Source organism: Saccopteryx leptura, chromosome 2, assembly GCF_036850995.1.
Source record: "Saccopteryx leptura isolate mSacLep1 chromosome 2, mSacLep1_pri_phased_curated, whole genome shotgun sequence".
Classification (NCBI taxonomy): Eukaryota; Metazoa; Chordata; class Mammalia; order Chiroptera; family Emballonuridae; genus Saccopteryx; species Saccopteryx leptura.
This window is the reverse complement of record NC_089504.1, coordinates 154,313,939-154,333,982: the sequence shown is the minus strand read 5'-3', so window position 1 is coordinate 154,333,982 and position 20,044 is coordinate 154,313,939. Positions and strand designations below refer to the sequence as shown.

At 40.8% G+C, this 20,044-nt stretch overlaps 1 protein-coding gene across 1 annotated transcript in view; it reads right to left on the bottom strand.

The window, feature by feature from the left end:
• RAB21 (RAB21, member RAS oncogene family) overlaps positions 1–17,400 on the bottom strand; it is a 38,586-nt gene extending 21,186 nt beyond the window's left edge. Inside the window, exon 1 of the mRNA XM_066369091.1 lies at positions 16,994–17,400. Coding sequence (XP_066225188.1) covers positions 16,994–17,140 — 147 coding nt within the window. The 5' untranslated portion in view covers positions 17,141–17,400. The remainder of the gene's footprint in view (positions 1–16,993) is intronic.
• Between the last annotated feature and the right edge of the window lie 2,644 nt (positions 17,401–20,044).

The following is a 20,044-nucleotide window of genomic DNA, read 5'->3' as shown; positions in this document are numbered from 1 at the left end:
GAAACTCGACTACAGCCTGTCCCCGTGTACTAAAATTAATTCAAAATGGATCAAAGACCTAAATATAAGACCTGAAACAATAAAGTACATAGAAGAAGACATAGGTACTAAAATCATGGACCTGGGTTTTAAAGAACATTTTATGAACTTGACTCCAATGGCAAGAGAAGTGAAGGCAAAGATAAATGAATGGGACTACATCAGAATAAAAAGTTTCTGCTCAGCAAGAGAAACTGATATCAAAATAAACAGACAGCCAACTAAATGGGAAATGATATTTTCAAACAACAGCTCATAAAAGGGCCTAATATCCAAAATTTACAAAGAACTCATAAAACTCAACAACAAACAAACAAACAATCCAATAAAAAAATGGGAAGAGGACATGAACAGACACTTCTCCCAGGAAGAGATACAAATGGCCAACAGATATATGAAAAGATGCTCAGCTTCATTAGTTATTAGAGAAATGCAAATCAAAACTACAATGAGATACCACCTCACTCCTGTTAGATTAGCTATTATCAACAAGACGGGTAATAGCAAATGTTGGAGAGGCTGTGGAGAAAAAGGAACCCTCATTCACTGTTGGTGGGAATGTAAAGTAGTACAACCATTATGGAGGAAAGTATGGTGGTTCCTCAAAAAACTGCAAATAGAACTACCTTATGACCCAGCAATCCCTCTACTGGGTATATACCCCAAAACCTCAGAAACATTGATACGTGAAGACACAAGTAGCCCCATGTTCATTGCAGCACTGTTCACAGTGGCCAAGACATGGAAACAACCAAAAAGCCCTTCAATAGAAGACTGGATAAAGAAGATGTGGCACATATACACTATGGAATACTACTCAGCCATAAGAAATGATGACATCAGATCATTTACAGCAAAATGGTGGGATCTTGATAACATTATAAGGAGTGAAATAAGTAAATCAGAAAAAAACAGGAACTGCATGGTTCCATACATTGGTGGAACATAAAAATGAGACTAAGAGACATGGACAAGAGTGTGGTGGTTACCAAGGGTGGGGGGAGGGAGGACATGGGAGGGAGGGAGGGAGAGAGTTAGGGGGAGGGGGAGGGGCACAGAGAACTAGATAGAGGGTGGCGGAGGACAGTCTGACTTTGGGCGAGGGGTTTGCAACATAATTTAATGACAAAATAACCTAGACATGTTTTCTTTGAATATATGTACCCTGATTTATTAATGTCATCCCATTACCATTAATAAAAATTTATTAAAAAAAAAAAAAAAAAAAAGAAAGAGTCTAAATGATTTCTAAGATGAAATAAAAGAAACATTTACTGGTCCTCTACTAACTGTATGAATACCAATATTATTTAAAAATGTTCCTGCAATTATAATTCAATTATTTCAACTATATATAATAATTTTCCTAGGTATTAATTTCACAGAAAGGAAACAAGGAGCCTTCCAGAAGCTTACATGTAAAGAGAATTATAATATCATGTGATAATTGTTAACCCGGAGTAGTGAGTTTTCATGCTCGCTGACACCCAAGAGTGAGTTTTTTTTTTTTCAAAAAATGAAATTAGTTCTAGTTTTATTAACTTAAAATCATGTTTGTTTGATAACCAATTATGGAAACAAGAACATACATTTAATGCTCCCGCTTTTACTGCTCCAGCTCAAAGTTTAAAGATGTACACGTACGATCATACTCTGGATGGTCAGGAGGCACGAGGACGTACATGAAAGAATGTTCATATTACTCAAAGGGGTAAAATGAAGGGTTTTGCCAGCTATACTAAAAGGGAGGAAATGAAAGCCTGCCTGGATGACCCTGAGACAAATTCAGAGAAAATGATCTCCCTTTTGCTCTTAGCAGGGGTTTTTCCGGACAGATGGGTAAAACCACTGAAGCCTGAAATGTTTACCTCCCTGTCCTATGGGGAACTCCAAGCTGTATAGCCAGTGCCAAAGATGAAACAACAAATATGAAAAAGGCTGAATGAATAAGAAAAAGTCCACAGAAGTATGGACTTTACCCTGTGGGTCTTAATAAAACCTACTCTAAGATACCAGACCTGTATTTTCTTTTTTGTAACCATACACTCCAGTCAGGTATATTTAGAAAACACTGCATATCACTCTGTATCCCTTTGTACATTCACAATGCAAATTAGCACACTAAAATTCTGCCAAAACGAAGGCTGATAATTGCATTTATACAAGCATTCCCCAAACTCATTTGATCTCTTTTTCCCTAATTCATCCTAAGGAATAAGTATTAAGAAGTAATCACTGAAGGGTTTTTAAGCAGTGGGGAAGTTTAAAATCTATACTTTAAGAGAATGACTTTGGGATAGGAGGGGAGGTTGGACAGGAACAGACCTGATATAGTGGAGGTTATTACAAAGCTGAAGAGAAAAAAAGGTCCTGAACTAGTTTATGAAGACAGAAGAGAGAGAACAGAAACAAGAGTAACTGAAGAGAAAATATAATCAGAATCCAGAGTCAGACGACATGTTTAAAAAAGGAACAGAAGCCCTGGCTGGACAGCTCAGTTGGTTAGAACATTGTCCTGACACACAAAGGTTGCAGGTTTGATCCCTGATCAGGGAACATATAGGGACAGACTGAAGTTTCTGCCCTCTCTCTCCCTTCCTCTCTCTCAAAAATCAATAAATAAATTTAAAAAAGGAATAGAAAGCCAAGTTCAAAGCTATGCAGAGACAGTCACATTCAGGTGTATCTATATAGAAGAAACTGCAGGGAAGAAAAGTAGAAAAGATAAAAAGGTAGGATGGTGAATTACTGAGAGAGAAGGAACCTACATTTCAGGAAGGACTTTCTGCTGTATGACTACAAAGGAAAAGACATTGGATTTAGTGATTAAGGGATCTACAGATAAATATAAATGGCAGAGCTAAGATCAAGTCTAGAAATGTCTGCCTTCAAAGCACAAACTATACAACCCAAGATTTTATTAAGTGAAATAAAGATTATACAAAGATATAAAATAAATGGCAAAATAATGAAAGAAATAACTTAGAAAATGAGAAGACCAAATACATGTTATGATAATAAATGTGGATAAAAGGGCTTCACCCACTCATTATAGCACTGAGGCTAAGAATATGAATTTTGAAGCAGAGCTTTCTATCTGAATCTCAGTCTTACCACTTACTAACTGTGTAATTTATTTGAACTCAACCATTTCAGGGTTTCAATATAATGCTATAGAAAGAAACTCAAGATCTGAACCCTATCTATTTCATATATAGGTCAACTTAAGTGCCGCTCAAACATTTAAAATTAAACTTATCTTCTCTCCATTGGAATGGCTTTCCATTCCAACTTTAGTATTTTGATCACATTCTCCATATCACTAAGGTTTAGAATCTTAGTAACATCATCACTGATCCTCCCTTGTCATTCCGTATTCCCAAAAAACCTATTAAGCCTTGTCTTCTTATTTCCTCTGGAGTTCTATGACCACCAGTCTCATATTATGCCCTAATATAAATACCTTTGGTCTCCCTCATATTCTGGCCTACATGCTAAATTATCTTCCCAAAATGTCCATAATTTAAAAACAATCTTATTATAACTCATATGAGGGGTCTCTAGTAAGTTATTTTTAGTTAGTATGCTTGAACTACATCCCTGCTATCAGCTAATATATAACTTGTCATGAGTTTTGTAGGGATTTCTCTGCAGAGGGGAGTGAATTTCTCTGAAATTGACCACCATGCTCTGAGGGCGAGTTTAAGGAACAGTATCAAGTCTCTCCTAATAAATCATAATATATAAAACAATTTTATGGAAAGAATGCTCATCACAGTATTAATTATAAAATTTTAAAAAACATGAAATAAGTGTTCATTAAAAGGGAATTTAAAAAATATATACTATAGCCCTGGCTGGTTGGCTCAGTGGTAGAGTGTCGGCCTGGCGTGCGGAAGTCCCAGGTTCGATTCCCGGCCAGGGCACACAGGAGAAGCGCCCATCTGCTTTCCACCCCTCCCCCTCTCCTTCTTCTCTGTCTCTCTCTTCCCCTCCCGCAGCCAAGGCTCCATTGGAGCAAAGATGGCCCGGGCGCTGGGGATGGCTCCATGGCCTCTGCCTCAGGCGTTAGACTGGCTCTGGTCGCAACAGAGCGAAGCCCCTTGGCCCCCTGGTGGGCGTGCCGGGTGGATCCTGGTGGGGCACAAGCGGGAGTCTGTCTGACTGCCTCCCCGCTTCCAGCTTCAGAAAAATACAAAAAAACAAAAAAACAACAACAAAAAATACATACTATATATCTCATCTGTAGAGTAAAATAATACATAATTATTTCTACTATTGCTAATACTAGCTAACAGTTAAGGAACGCTTACCCTCCAAGTACTGTGCTAAGTACTTTTTATAAAATCATTCATAAACTTCCCCTTTATAAAAGTTAGAAAGCTCTAATTTACAATAACAATCTCAAAGCCTTATTATCTTTGTATCCAAGAACCTTCATAATTTGTCTACATCTATCTTTCTAAGGCAGTTTCCAATATTTCTTTCCTTACTCTCCAACTTATTTGGTCTGCATACAGTCCTTCCAAGTTTGTCTGTTCACTAAATTCCCCTCTAATTTGCGCCTATCCTTTATTCTCTATCTAAATCGTATATATCCAAGTTCTGTTCCGAACTATACTCTTCTTTCTTGAAGATTTAAGTTTTCTCATACCATGTATACAACTCACAGAGTTTCTCTATCCTGAAGAATTTTAGGACCCTAATCTTGTAATATACAACATATACTACCTTATATTGTAAATTATTTTTTCATAGGTATAAGTCTTGTGTTAACCAGATTACACATTTTTATTACTTTAACACTTTCACAGTGCTTACAATAAAATGAACAGTATTCTAAGAACTTTAGAAAATTAATTCATTTAATTCTCATAACACTGTGTGAATTATATACATATTGATGTGGAAACTGAGATACAGGAAAGGTCAGTATGTTGCCCAAATCACACAGTAAGTGACAGAGTGGGATTTAAAATCCAGGTAGTCTGACTCCAAGAACAACTCATAGCTTCTATGCTCTGGAACCTCTCAGACTGAGATCTGGGCTAACATCTACTGATGGGGGGTAGGAGAGAGTGGCACCAACACCCATGAAAATGAAAGTCTGCATATCACTTTACACTGTCCATAAAACTTAACTACTAATAGCCTACTGTTGACTGGAAGAAACCTAACCAGTAACAGTTGATGAACACATATTTTGTATGTTATATTTATTATATATTGTATTGTTATAATAAAGTAAGCTAGAGGAAAGAAAATGTTATTAAGAAAAATCTTAAGCTTGACTGATGGTGGTGCAGTGGTGACAGTGTCCACTTGGGATGTTGACGTCCCAAGTTTGAAATCCCAAGGGCACTGACTTGAGTGCAAGCTCATTTGGCTTGAGAACAGGGTCACCAACTTGAGCCCAAAGGTTTCTGTTGCTGGCCTGAAGCCCAAGGGCACTGGCTTGAGCAAGGAAGGGGCCATTGGCTCAGCTGGAGCTCCCTGGTCAAAGCATGTATGAGAAACAATCAATGAACAACTAAGGTGCCTCAACTATGAGTTGGTGCTTCTCATCTCTCTCCCTTCCTGTCTTGTCTTGTCTTTTCTTTCTTTCTCTCTATCTCTTTATTCTCTCTCATTTATAAAAATCTTAAGAGAAAATAAATTTACAGCACTGTACATATTGATGTTTATTGAAAAAAATCCACATATAAGTAGACACGTGCAGTTCAAATCCATGTTGTTTAAGGGTCAACTCTATTGTTATTGTAGATAAACATATCTACAATATGCCTGGGTAAATCGACAGAAGTATAACTCTATGAAACAGATATGCTCCTAAAGTTTCTTTATAAACCAAATTATTTTAACTCAAATATGTGACGCACTAGTAAAGCATATTGTAAAGGGCCCTCACTAAAGCTTTTTTTTCCCCTTTACGGTAAAAATATAAGTCCTACTCTATGGAAAAATCCCTTCCTTAATATAAATCACCTCATTTTATATACATCCTCAGTTTTTAATATTTTATATTTTCTTAAAGAGCAAACACCTAGTTTTAAAAATAAAATGATTATATTTGAGAATAAAACTGAAAAGATTTTTTTTATTTATTTTTTATTTTTTTATTTTTATTTTTTACAGAGACAGTGAGTGAGTCAGAGAGGGGGATCGACAGGAACGGAGAGAGATGAGAAGCATCAATTATTAGTTTTTCATTGCGCGTTGCAACACTTTAGTTGTTCATTGATTGCTTTCTCTTATGTGCCTTGACCGCGGGCCTTCAGCAGACCGAGTAGCCCCTTGTTGGAGCCAGCGACCTCGGGTTCAAGCTGGTGGGCTTTTGCTCAAACCAGATGAGCCCGTGCTCAAGCTGGCAACCTCGGGGTCTCGAACCTGGGTCCTCTGCATCCCATTCCGATGCTCTATCCACTGCGCCACCACCTGGTCAGGCCTGAAAAGATTTTATGTAACAGCAAGATAGCACCAACCAACCAAAAGGCTAAAATCTGTCTTATCCATTCTAACCTTCTCTATGAGGTGTACTTAATTTGTCCAGACTACAGATATCACTTGTGGTTAGAATATTTACTCTGGGGCAGCAGTCTTCATTCTGTTACATGACAGTAAGAGATGAAGGGGGGAAATGATCATGGACTTCTTTGAGAATCTGATGAAAGCTATTAACCTATTCACTCCCAAGAAAACTGCTCATATGCACAATACCAAAAACAATTTTCACACACTTTCCAAAGGAATTTATAAACCCTTGGCCACATCTCAGTGAAGAACCCCAGTCTAGAAATGGGATGGAAACAAAACCATTTGGCATAAAACAATACAATTCAAAAGGGTCTAGGGAATATACAAAGAAAAAAAATTATACATACTTTGTGCCAAGTACTGTGTTTGAGCTTTCTCATTTAATCTTTAAAACAACCCTGTGAAGTAAGTCACTATCCCTTTTACAGTTATGAACTTGAGATTTAAAGAACACAGTGAAAAAAAAAAATACGGTGACTCCCAAAGTCAGACAATTCAGCGGGTGTTATTCTGGAACAGTGTTTTTCAACCAGTGTGCCATGAGACATGGTCAGGTGTGCCGTGGGGAAATTAAACATGAGTCCCCAAACTACGGGGCCCGTGGAGGCTATTTATCCGGCTCGCCCGCCAGCCGCCTCCATCCGAACATAAACATTCCCCTCACAATCCCTCCAGCTATCAACGATAGGAAGAGTGGAGGCACAGGGGACGCTCACTGACCAATCACCTTCTAGAATTTATCCTGACCACTAGCGATGAACCAATAGTAGGCCGCCTCTCATTCACACCCAGGAAGGTCCCCACTCCGGCTGCCGCGCACTTGTCATTGTGTGGCCACAGCGAGTAGTTGAAGCTGCTACTCCTCCCCATGGTCCCGATTTCTAACCCTGGTCAGGACTGGAGGTAAATGTTGCCACCACTCAATGAAGCCTCAGCCTCAGCCGGTTATATCTATCCTGATGGTATATATAGATATTTGACCTTTTTCTTATTAAAAGAGGCCCCCCGCAGAGGGTGATATACAATGCATCACAATGTTATCTAACTTTAAAGCTAAAGTTTGCTGATCTTCCTTTGGAGAGTTTTTGGTTATCTGTTGCCAAGGAGTTCCCCATTCTGGCCAACAAAGCTATTTCGACATTGCTCCCGTTTTCAACCACATATCTATGTGAGCTGAGCTTCTCAAGCTTGACTGCGATAAAAATTAAAAAACAGAGAGACTGAGAACTGTTGAAGAAGAGCTTCGTGTGTGTCTTTCTACCATTCCTGCCAGGATATCCCTTTTGTGTTCATTGAAACAGGCCCAGGTTTTACACTAAGTGAGTATAAATACATTTAGAAACTATATTATTAACTATATGTATAATATGTACTGTGTTAGTGTCATTCTGGTAGGTGGTGTGCTCCAGGATTTTGTAAATGTAAAAAATGTGCCGTGGCTTTTTTTAAGGTTGAAAATCACTGTTCTAGAACATACACTCTTTCTTTTTTTTTTTTTAAAGAGGAGGGGAGATAGTGAGACAAACTTCCCACATGTGCCCTGACAGGGGCCAATTGCTCAAATTGCATCCAAGGCCAACGCTTGGACCAACTGAGCTATCCTCTGTGCCCAGGGCCAATGCTCGAATCAATTGAACTACTGGCCACGAGTGGGATAGAGAGAGAGAGAAGGGGAAGATGGAGACAGAGAGAAGCAGACGGGTTCTTCTCATTTGTGCCCTGACTGGGGATCAAACACAGGATGTCCGCACACTGGGCTGATGCTCTATCCACTGAGTCAATCTGCCAGGGCCAACACACACACATTCTTTTTTTAATTTTTATTTATTTATTTTTACAGAAACAGAGAGAGTGTCAGAGAGAGGGATAGACAGGAACAGACAGACAGGAATGGAGAGATGAGAAGCATCAATCATTAGTTTTTCGTTGAGCACTGCGACACCTTCGTTATTCATTGATTGCTTTCTCATATGTGCCTTGACCGTGGGCCTTCAGCAGACCAAGTAACCCCTTGCTGGAGCCAGCAACCTTGGGTCCAAGATGGTGAGCTTTTGCTCAAACCAGATGAGCCTGCGCTCAAGCTGGCGACCTCGGGGTCTCGAACCTGGGTCCTCCACATCCCAGTCCGACGCTCTATCCACTGCGCCACCGCCTGGTCAGGCCACACACACATTCTTAACCTGGCACTCCTTTACTTGGACACTATGTGTATCTGGATACTAATTTATCTCCCAAAATATTCTCAGGCTAGGCAAAAGTAACAACGATCAAAGTAATGAGACATTACTCTTTACTCCTCCACACCCTGAATTACAGCAATATTGTTTCTAACTCCAATGACTTCATCTTCTACACTTTAGGGATAATCTTATTAGCTCAGGCTGCCATCCGTCATTTATTTGCACCTGATGCTTATTTTTGCCCAACATCTTATCCAAAATTAGAGTGGACAATGTTTTTTCAATCTCTACTTAATAAAATAGAGCCCTGGCTAGATAGCTCAGTTGGTTGGAGCATCGTCCTGAAGCAGAGAGGTTACAAGTTCGATCCCTGGTCAGGGCATACATAGGAATAGGCTGATGCTCCTGTCTCTCCTTCTCTCTCTCTTCCTCTAAAATCAGTAAAATAAACATTTTAAAAAAACAGAAAAAAATAGGATTATAGGAGAGAAATATTAGGAACAAATTATATCTGCCAAATGAAAGTCTTTTCACAACTTCTATAATCAATTTTTTGTTTATTGTTGCTGTTAGCCAGATCACTTGCTGTGCTTGCTAATGACAAAGCAAAATACTGAAAGTAGCATTGTAATTGAATTGTGGACAAATACTTTCATGACTTTAATATCTTCTGAGTTCAACAGATTTTCATTGAGAGAGAGAGAGAGAGAGAGAGAGATGGAGAGAGAGAGAGAGAAAGGGAAGAGGGAAAGAGAAAGTGTGTGTGTGTGTTAATTGAACAGTTACTTTATTTTTGCTACATTCACTAACACTGTTTCAGGCTTAAGTATTTAAAGTATCTATTATCACTTCCAGACTTAAAACATGAAAGGATTCAGGCAGATAATTTATAAAACTAGTCCTTTGTAGCAAGGCTACAAATAATAATTACCTATCAGAAAACTAAGCTAGATTGTTAAAATGGCAGTAAAATTATAATACATAAATATAACAATATGTTGTACACCTTAAATTTATACAATATTTTATGTCAAATATGTTTCAATTTTTTTTAAAAAAAGGAAGAGTGTGCACTGGATAAAGCCTCAACCTGGAATGCTGAGGTGGCCCGTTCAAGACCCCAGGCTTGCCAGGTCAAGGCACATACAAGAAACAACTACAATTACTATGAGTTGATGCTTCCTGCTCCTCCCCTCCTTTCTCTCTCTCCTCTATCTAAAATCAATAAGTAAAATCTTAAAATAAATAAGAAAGGAAGAAAATTGCCCTGGCTGGTTGGTTCAGTGGATAGTGTCAGCCTGATGTATGGACGTCCCGGGTTCGATTCCTGGTTAGGGCACACAAGAGTAGCAACCATCTGCTTCTCTTCTCTTCCCTCTCCCCCTTTCTCTCTCTCTTCCTTCCCTTTTCCCTTCCTGCAGATGGTGGCTCCACTGGTTCGAGCGTTGGTCCCAGACAGGGGTTGCCAGGTGGATCCATTCGGGGTGCATGCAGGAATCTGTCTTGCTATTGATATTTCCCCTACTCTCAAAAAATAAAAATAAAAAAGGAAAACTAAGCTGGGTGTTTGAATACCTCAACATTTTTTTGTCCTCAATTTCTAAAAGGAGTGATTACAATCAGTTTAGAGTCTAGTAAATACCTTGCAAAGGAGAGTCAAAAAGTCACTTTTAAGAATTAGTTCAAAACACAATGCAGAAAATGGTAGTCAGATATAAAATACTTACCTATATATTAGAAATTCAAAGCCATAATGCAAAAAAAATCTTTTCAAAAAAATTTAAAAAATCACCCACCCTTCTATAGTCCACGTTTCCAGTAAAATACAGAAGAGGAAAAAAATGTCAACTATCATATTTTATAAAAATATTACAGATAAATTTACTGAATCAACTTATGTGGCTTCAAGAACTACTAGGAAGATATATCAGACATTCAAACATTAATTTTACAAAGAATCCCAGATTCCTATACCTGAGACTACGATGCCAAGTGCAGAACCACCTGCTAGAACCTGAATGCCAAGTGCTATTCAGGAGGTAAAGATATATGGGGGGGTGGGGTGGAGAAGTAGTAGATTTAGCTTAAGAAAAATGTCATACTATTACTATTTGTGGGGACCTTGAAAATTTAATCCAAATCTTAGTTTCCTCACTTGCCAAACTGTCAGGATACCATCTGCCAAGCAAACCTTACAACATGGCTTTGCTAATTAAGTAACAGGCACCCACCCTATATTTCAGGAGGCAGATAGATGTAATTCCAGTTAGAATTCTAAAAAGATGACTGATGGTTCTAATTATAAACAATGCTACTTTTTACATGGAAAAGTAGTTAAAAATGATAATAGACATATAAATTAGAGTTGATAATCTTAAGAGATAGGGGAGAGCAAATCTAAATAAAAGGAAGTGATCACCCAAGAGCACAGAGACATACCAAAAACAGGTGGTTATAATCAAAATGGCACAAACATTTAAGAATATATGAAGTCAAGAAAGCTAACAGTTAAAGTATCTTAGCCCCAAATCAGCAGGGAAATCACATTTGAGAGCTTGGGAATACAACAGAAGAGCAAGCTTCCTGGGCTAGGTGAAGGATCTCAAGTTCTCAGAGAACTCATCTACAAGACTACTTCAGAATTATCAGTAACCTAAGAGAAGCTCTGCAAAGGGGAGCAGAGCTAAAGCACCAAGGCATGGCAAATGTCATAATTTTCAAAAAGGAAATGAATTTCCAGGTATATCAATCCCAATTCTAGCCCAAACTCTAGAATGGATTAATAAACATAGATGTATTTATATATAAAACACACACATAATTTATTTTATATATATATATACTGCTCACAAAAATATGGGGATATTTCAAAATGAATATGAAGCAGTAAAAAAGTATTTGATTTTTTTTTTTCTTTTACAGGGGCAGAGAGAGAGTCAGAGAGAGGGATAGATAGGGACAGACAGGAAAAGAAAGAGATGAGAAGCATCAATCATTTTTCATTGCGACACCTTAGTTGTTCATTGATTGCTTTCTCATATGTGCCTTGACCGCGGGCCTTCAGCAGACAGAGTAACCCTTTGCTCGAGCCAGCGACCTTGGGTCCAAGCTGGTGAGCTTTTTTTTTTGCTCAAGCCAGATGAGCCCGCGCTCAAGCTGGCGACCTCGGGGTCTCGAACCTGGGTCCTCTGCATCCCAGTCCAACACTCTATCCACTGCGCCACCGCCTAGTCAGGCTGTTTTTTTAATTAAACAACACCAGAACAGAAAAGCAAACAAGTAATAGAAAGTTGTTTGAACCTGGGTCCTCTGCATCCCAGGCCGACACTCTATCCACTGTGCCACTGCATGGTGAAGCTAAACAATTTTAAAATGTAGTCATCCCTCAGAGGCAGCATGAATTCTCAAAATAATTCGTGTCAAATTAATTCCATTATCTTTATGACTGGGTTACCATGAAAAAAATCAAGACAAATTAAGCTTCACCTATTTATTCAACAGCAAACATTTATTAAACAAACATGTGCCAGGCACTGTGCTAGGAGCTTTCTATATGATGGCTCTCTATTTAATCCACATAAAAATCTACATGTGAGAGTCCCCCATTTTATAAAAAAAGAGCCAGCATACAACTATTAGAATAACCAAGATCATGATGGCTATAAGTAGAAGCCAATATTCACACCAAAGTCTAACCTCAAAGTCCTTTCCCTTTTTACCACATCGTATGACTTACTAATGCAGAAGCACAGTGCTCTGGTCTTCTGCAAGAATTTTACAAAGCATCTGGTGTTATCTCCTGTGAACAAGACTAATGTAGCTAAGGCAAAAAAAAAAAAAAAAAAAAAGCTAGAAGATTTGCAATGCTGGAATAAACATTTTCATCAAAGTTTATATATCCAGTTGGTAGCAGCCCACAAGCAGTAAGTCAGGCTGTTTTTTGCTCCCACTATCATTAATATGTATACTTCCTTAATAACTGTTTCTCACTCAAGGGGAAAGAAGATTGTGGCCCAAGTACAGCCTGAAAAAGCTCCACCCTAAGGTTCTAAATGTCTAAAGAAAAATACACCTCTAGTCACACATCACTAGGCCACAGTGAGACCTGCTGCAGACCTTAGTCCTCTCTTTCCCCATTCTTTCGAAGTCTTTATTAATGACCTGATGAGAAATTAATCCCTTGAGTAGTACGAACGTTCAAGTATGTCCTTGTGCCTCCTGACCATCCAGTGTATGATCGTACATGTATGTCTTTAAACTCATTTTTTGGGAAAAAAACAAACAAACTTACTTCCGGGGATCAGCAAGCATGAAAATAAACTCACTACTCAAATCTTACCAAATCTTCAGGTGACAAAAGTTAAAATGAGTAGCTAATCCAGATAGTAGGGACCACGCCTTAGTCTTCTTTGTATGCCTAGCACCCAACCAAGTGCCTTACCCACAGAAGCTCAATCAATGTTTCCTGAACTTCAGAATCAAAATTTAAAAGGACTGATGCAAATCTATCAAAGTCTAATGTAGTGGATCAAATACATTAGGGATAATAAAACCCCCCACAAACATTTAACTACAAAATCCAAGAAAAAATAATTTAAGGGATATAACACTTTTTTAAAAAGCAAGTAAGACTAAGATAGCAAGCCCAATATTAATCAGTGTGACAATTGCCCCAAAAGGTCATAAAATCTTTCCTACTTCAGTGTTAGAAAAGGGTCCTCAATAGTTCAAACAGCACATGGAATCATTTCCACAACTCAAAGCACTGCATTTCAAGAAAAGAGGACAATGAGTAAAGGATGTCTAGAAAATATGTCAAAAAAGTGAAATGATTTAAAGCAGTATCAGAGGAGATCCAGTGAAAGGAACCAGAGCTGTTTATCCAAAAGATAAGACTCAAGGAGACGTGATAGCTGTCTTTAACTACCAGAAGGGATGTCATGTGCAACCAAGATTCAGTGGCAGAACTAGGACTGGAAACTACAGGGAAACAGATTTTGGTTTTACACACAGATAAACTTACTGGAAATTAGACCTGTCCAAAAATGAAACAGGCCCCATCAAGACATAGTTTTCTACTTTCTATGTCAGTTCACCACACTTCCAAGACAAAGGAGACATCACTTCACTGAAATATTAAACAAAACTGAAACAGAGAATCATAAACTATCTTAGGTTCCTTTTAGTCCAATAATTTTTTGAAATATGGATGCATGAGCATGTACTTTGCAAAACAAAGTATTTTACAAAGATAGGTAGGATGTAGTTTTGTTGACATGAAAAAAGGGGACTTCTCATATTTTCTTATGTGTGATCTTTCCATTTGTAAATTAAAACCATATAAAAGGATGTGTTTTATGGATCACACTAAAGTCAAATTTATCTTAAAATATATTAAGATGAGCTGTTAGCTAAGAAAAAGAGATTAGACTTAATACTGTTTCCATGTATTGGTATACAACAACATTCCAAATTCTGTAACGTAATTTAAAATATCAAAATCAGGACTGCTATGCTTTGATACTAGACATTTACCATAATTTCATCCTCTTCTGTGTAGATTACTGGGGTCTGGTAAGAAGAATGTGCCTGAACATGGGCAGGGCTTCTGGGACCTCTCCTGGAGCTGAATTGGATGTGCATGGACCGCCCATGGACAGTCTCCAGCAGTTTTTCTCAGATATTTAAAAATCCTTAGCCTGATTGTAGCTTTGAGGGTGTTATGGAATGTATAATGAAAGTATAATTTTTAGGTTGAAGGGCTAAATTACCTTTAAAAAATTTTTTGAGAGCTCAATTACAACAATTCTGTCTTTTATCTTGGATCTGTAGCAGAAAAGAAACCAGCAGAGAGCTAGTTTACCAATATCCAATGTGGTATGGCTTAAATGCTCAAAATGTAAAGTCAGACCTGAGTTCAAATTTAAGCTTGGGCAGCATGGCTTGTGACAATACAATGATGAGCAAATTACTCAACCAAGCCTGTTTCCTCAGCTGTAAAACAGGGCTAACAAAACTATTCACTTCATAGACTGTTGTTACAAAAATGAAATGATGGGTTGGCTCAGAGGAAGAGCATTTGCCCTGTGTATGGAAGTCCCGGGTTTGATTCCCGGTCAGGGCACACATGAGAAGTGACCGTCTGCTTCTCACTACCTCCCCACCATTTCTCTCTCTCTTCCCTTCCCACAGCCATGGCTTGAATGGTTCAAGCAATTTGGCCCTGAACACTGAGGATGGCTTCATGTCCTAACCTCAGGAGCTGAAATGGCTGGGTTCTAAGCAACGAAGCAGTGGCCCCAGATGGGCAGAACACTGCCCCCTAGTGGGCTTGCTGGGTGGATCCAGTCCAGGCACCTGGGGGAGTCTGTCTCAGCCTCTCTGCCTCCCATTTAATAAAATTAAAAAAAAAAAAAAAAAAAAAAAGAATAAAAAAAAGAACGAAATGATGGATTCAGCATATTAAGAACTTGATGTTAGCTATTGTTACTTTACCTAAATAAATTTCTAAATTTCCAAATGATCAAAGAAATGTATTTACCCTACAAATCTCACTAGTAGCACTCAAAAATATCAACTATTAAAGTTGTACAAATAAGTGGTCTTATACAAGGATGTAAGAAAAAAAAGGAGTCTCTTGACATTAACTTTGTCGATATTATGCTTTACACAGGAGTATAAATAGAACACAGAATTAGAACCAGAGCTTCTTTGTAAATTCTAGACTCAGTAGTTTAATAATAGCATCAAGCATCAAATGTCACAACAATTAGAACACTGTGAATTCTATTAATAGTGTCCGTGTTCTTACATACTCCAGGACTATTAATTAAGATCTATTGTGCAGCCTGACCAGACGGTGGTGCAGTGGATAGAATGTCTGCCCGGGATGCTGAGGACTCAGGCTGAAAACCCCGAGGTTGCCGTCTGGAGCCCAAAGGTCCCTGGCTTCAGCAAGGGGTCACTCGCTCTGCTGGAAGGGCCCCCACGCCTCCCCCCCAAGGCACATATAAGAAAGCAATCAATGAACAACTAAGGTGCCACAACTATGAGTTGATGCTTCCCACCTCTTTCCCTTCCTGTTTGTCCCTGTCTCTCCCTCTCTGGCTTTAAAACACCCCCTCCCCCCAAAAAAACTATTGTGCAATTTGAAGCAGGAATAATAAAGACAGAGACCTTACACTGGACAAGACCCTAAGTGCTTTTTATGTATATTTGTCCTCACAACTCTATGAACTAGATAGATAATATTATTATGGCCATTTTAACAGATACAGAAACTTAGAGACAGATGAACTTGCCCAGTGGATGGAGGTGTGTTATGAGTCTCTAACAATCAGGCTCAAAAGTTCACTAGAGTTTACTGTCTCTGACTACATTAAACAAGTCCGATTAGTTGAATATTTTTCTTTTGACATGTGCAACCTGATTTCTTTGGGAGAGAAAGGGGACTAAAACTGCCTCAAAGGACTGATCTCCCTCCCAATCAATGATTACATTTTTTCTAAGTAACCACAATGTCAGATACAGAAGAAAGCCGGCCTCTATATCACAAGCAAAGAAAATAAATAGCAGCCACAGTTATGCTGCTAGATTGGGAACCAACTGATAGCTAGTATTCACATGACGTTTCCATGTGAATGTGGGTGGACCGACCTCGCAGAATATGACTGACCTACAAGTTAGAACCACGCAAGCAGCAATAAAGCTGTGCAACCACCACCGGCAAGCGGTCGTTTCAGACTCCCTCCAGAGATTAATGTTTCTGCCACTCAGCACGTTACTCCAAGACGGGACAAAACTGAACTTGCATAAACACTTTACTTAGTCATCAGTAAACGCTGAAGTTACAAATCACCTAGTTCGCAAAATCAGATCCGCAGCTAAGTTCCCAAATCCGAACTAAACAAAAAAAGAGGGATGACACTCGGTTACTGTTGAGTGAAGGCACCTAGGGCCCAAGCGGAAGCGAAACGAAGGGGAAAAATTAGCCCTCGGATGGGGACTCAGGGACGTGCGCAGCCGGGGCACAGGGGACTTTTCAGGGCCCTTCCACTCGCTCCCCACAGCCTGTCCTCCGTCCACAGGCGGCCTGACCCCACGTGTCCCCAGGAGAAATTCAGAAAGGCAGTTCGAAGGCAGAGGTGACAGGCCTGAGATGTGTGAGCCCAGATCCACGGAGCCACAGCAGCAGAGTCCCCGCGGCCCGGGCGCCACCTCCCGCTCCCTGGGGCCCGCACCTGCAAAGTGGTGATGTGCTTGTCGTTGAACTTGTTCTCGCAGTAGCGGAGCACCAGCGACGTCTTCCCCACGCAGCCTTCCCCCAGCAGCACCACCTTGAACGAGTAGGCTCGGCCCGCCGCCGCCCCGCCGCCGGCCGCAGCCATGCCGGCGCTCCCCGGCCGCCCGAAGCCTACAGCAGCGCCGCGCTCCCCGCCGCAGCGCCCGCACCGCCGCGGCCCGCACCGGCCCCTCCGCACTGACCGGCCACCCCCGGCGCCGCCTCCACCGCCTCCCGGGGCGAGGCCTGGCTGAGCCGAGGGAAAGTCCGAGAACGAAAGGCCCCAGTACCCACGTCAGGCACCCGAGAGGCCAGGAGCGCACCCTCTCCGCCTCCCTCTAATGGCGTCTCCTTCCTCCTACGTCACACTTCGGGTCACGTGACGGCCGCGGGCCCTGGAACGCGCCCAGGAGAGCGTGCCCGGCCGTGGGCGGGGCTCCCGGGGCCTCTTCCTGGGTGTGGTTGGCCGTGAGCGGAGGTCAGGCGTGCCTCGTCCGCAAAGCCAGGCTGTCTGCGGGTCGCCGGCGCTCTGCCTTCTGTGGGAACCTGGGGGAACCAGGAACGAGTAGTTTGAGGCAAGCGCAGCTCAGGTGGAATGTCGAAGTGCAGGTCGTTGTCGTTCTTGCTCAGGGAATGTTCGCAAGGCTAATGACCTCTTCTCACACCGGAGTAGCTGCAAACCAACTGCCCAAGTGCCCTTCAGTATCTTTTTTTTTTTTTTTTTTTTTTTTTTCATTTTTCTGAAGCTGGAAACGGGGAGAGACAGTCAGACAGACTCCCGCATGCGCCCGACCGGGATCCACCCGGCACGCCCACCATGGGGCGACGCTCTGCCCACCAGGGGGCGATGCTCTGCCCATCCTGGGCGTCGCCATATTGCGACCAGAGCCACTCTAGCGCCTGGGGCAGAGGCCACAGAGCCATCCCCAGCGCCCGGGCCATCTTTGCTCCAATGGAGCCTTGGCTGCGGGAGGGGAAGAGACAGACAGAGAGGAAAGTGCGGCGGAGGGGTGGAGAAGCAAATGGGCGCTTCTCCTGTGTGCCCTGGCCGGGAATCGAACCCGGGTCCTCCACACGCTAGGCCGACGCTCTACCGCTGAGCTAACCGGCCAGGGCCCCTTCAGTATCTTGACAGTATTTTTTCTGTGGGATACCGAATCATATCTATTGAACTGCTTTTATTTTCCCAGGCCTCTAAGTCTCCTCCTCATCTTTCAGATCTCAGCTTAAAGCGGAAAGGCCGTTGACCACCCATATTTCTCCCTGGGTCCTTCCGTGCCTCGCCTCCCCCACTCCCCAAGATAGGTATTTCATAACACGGATGTGCCTTCTTTAGCAGTGTTTACCACACACTTCATCGAAATTGCTGAGTATTTGCGTTTTGTTAGGCTGTAGATTTGTTAAGGGCTGTGTTAAGACTTGCCCACCTTTTAATTTCTGACTCTCATGTGCCAAGCACGTATTTGGCATTTTATAAATATTTGGGAATGAATGAGTGGATGACACATCATCTTAAACCAGAGGTCCACAAACTTTTTACACGGGGCCAAGACAATACTTTCAAGGATCATTTCTATAGTTTGTTACACAGGGGGCCAGTTCACTGTCCCTCAGACCATTGGAGGGCCGAACTATAAAAACACTATGAACAAATCCCTATGCACATTGCACATATCTTATTTTGAAGTGAAAAAACAAACCGGGAACAAATACAATATTTAAAATAAAGAACAAGTAAATTTAAATCAACAAACTGACCAGTATTTCAATGGGAACTATGGGCCTGCTTTTGGCTGAGATGGTCAATGTGCTCCTCTCACTGACCACCAATGAAAGAGGTGCCCCTTCCGGAAGTGTGGCGGGGCCAGATAAATGGCCTCTGGGCGGCCTGCGGGCCTGCGGGCTGTAGTTTGGGGAACCCTGTCTTAAACCATTATGCCTTGGCTCCCCAGTTTTTCTCTTTTCCATGAAACTTCTGACATTCCAAATTGCCTCTGCCTTGATAGACCTGGCTTGTTTGATGACTGCTTGTTCCTCATCTCTCTCCCCTTTCAAGAGATACTCTCAAGAAACCATACTAGTGTTTCTGAAAATTTGCAACTAGAAATCTGGTGTTGGGCAAACATTTTTTCTCTTCTAAATTCCTTTTCAACTTTAAACCAGAGAAAGACTACCCATTCACTTAAGTATTTTTAGGTGTCAACCATATACCAGGCCCTTTGCTGAACAAGATACAATGTCTTGTTCAATGTCACCAAGAGCTCACATTTTAGCAAGGAAGACAGATACAGTCAATTTATACAATAAATGCTTCTATCTTGATACAGCAGTTTAGAGTAATTTCCAACTGGAATAACTTAGGCAAGAAGGGAGGAGAGCTCTGCAATCAGAGACAACAGCACAACCTTGAAGTAAGAAGGAACAAGCATCTAAAGTTAAGCAATATAAGTATGCAGAGAGGAAAGAAACTAACTGAGCATCTGATGAGACAAGCAAGGAAGCCAGGGGCCTTTCAGCAAATGAAGTGTTTTAATCAAGGAGGCTGATATAATCAGATTTGACTTTCAAAAGATCACTCTGGCTGTACTGTAATTTGGAAAATGGAATAAGAAGGATAATATCACTTCGATTTATTTAGAATCAGTCATTAAAAAGACTTTATGTCTATTAAATATTCTCATGATTATATCTGAGGATATATTCTCTACTTCTATCTGCAGTGCTCCATTCAGAGCCTTTGTATATTCATGAATACTTTCAGAAGTAGAAAGCAATTTCATTCTGATGGGGGACCTTCTGCTGTTTGCTCTGAATTCTTTTTCATATTGGACCGAAATCTGCCTCTCTCTGCCTATAATTAATTGTTCCTGTTCAACTTACAGGGCATGTATCTAATCTCTATTCCGTGTAAAACATCTTAGTATATATGTAGAAAGCTATGTGAAACTAGGAACTAGTCCTCTGGAAACTAGGACTATGTCCATCGCATTTTTGAATTTCCAGATCCTGG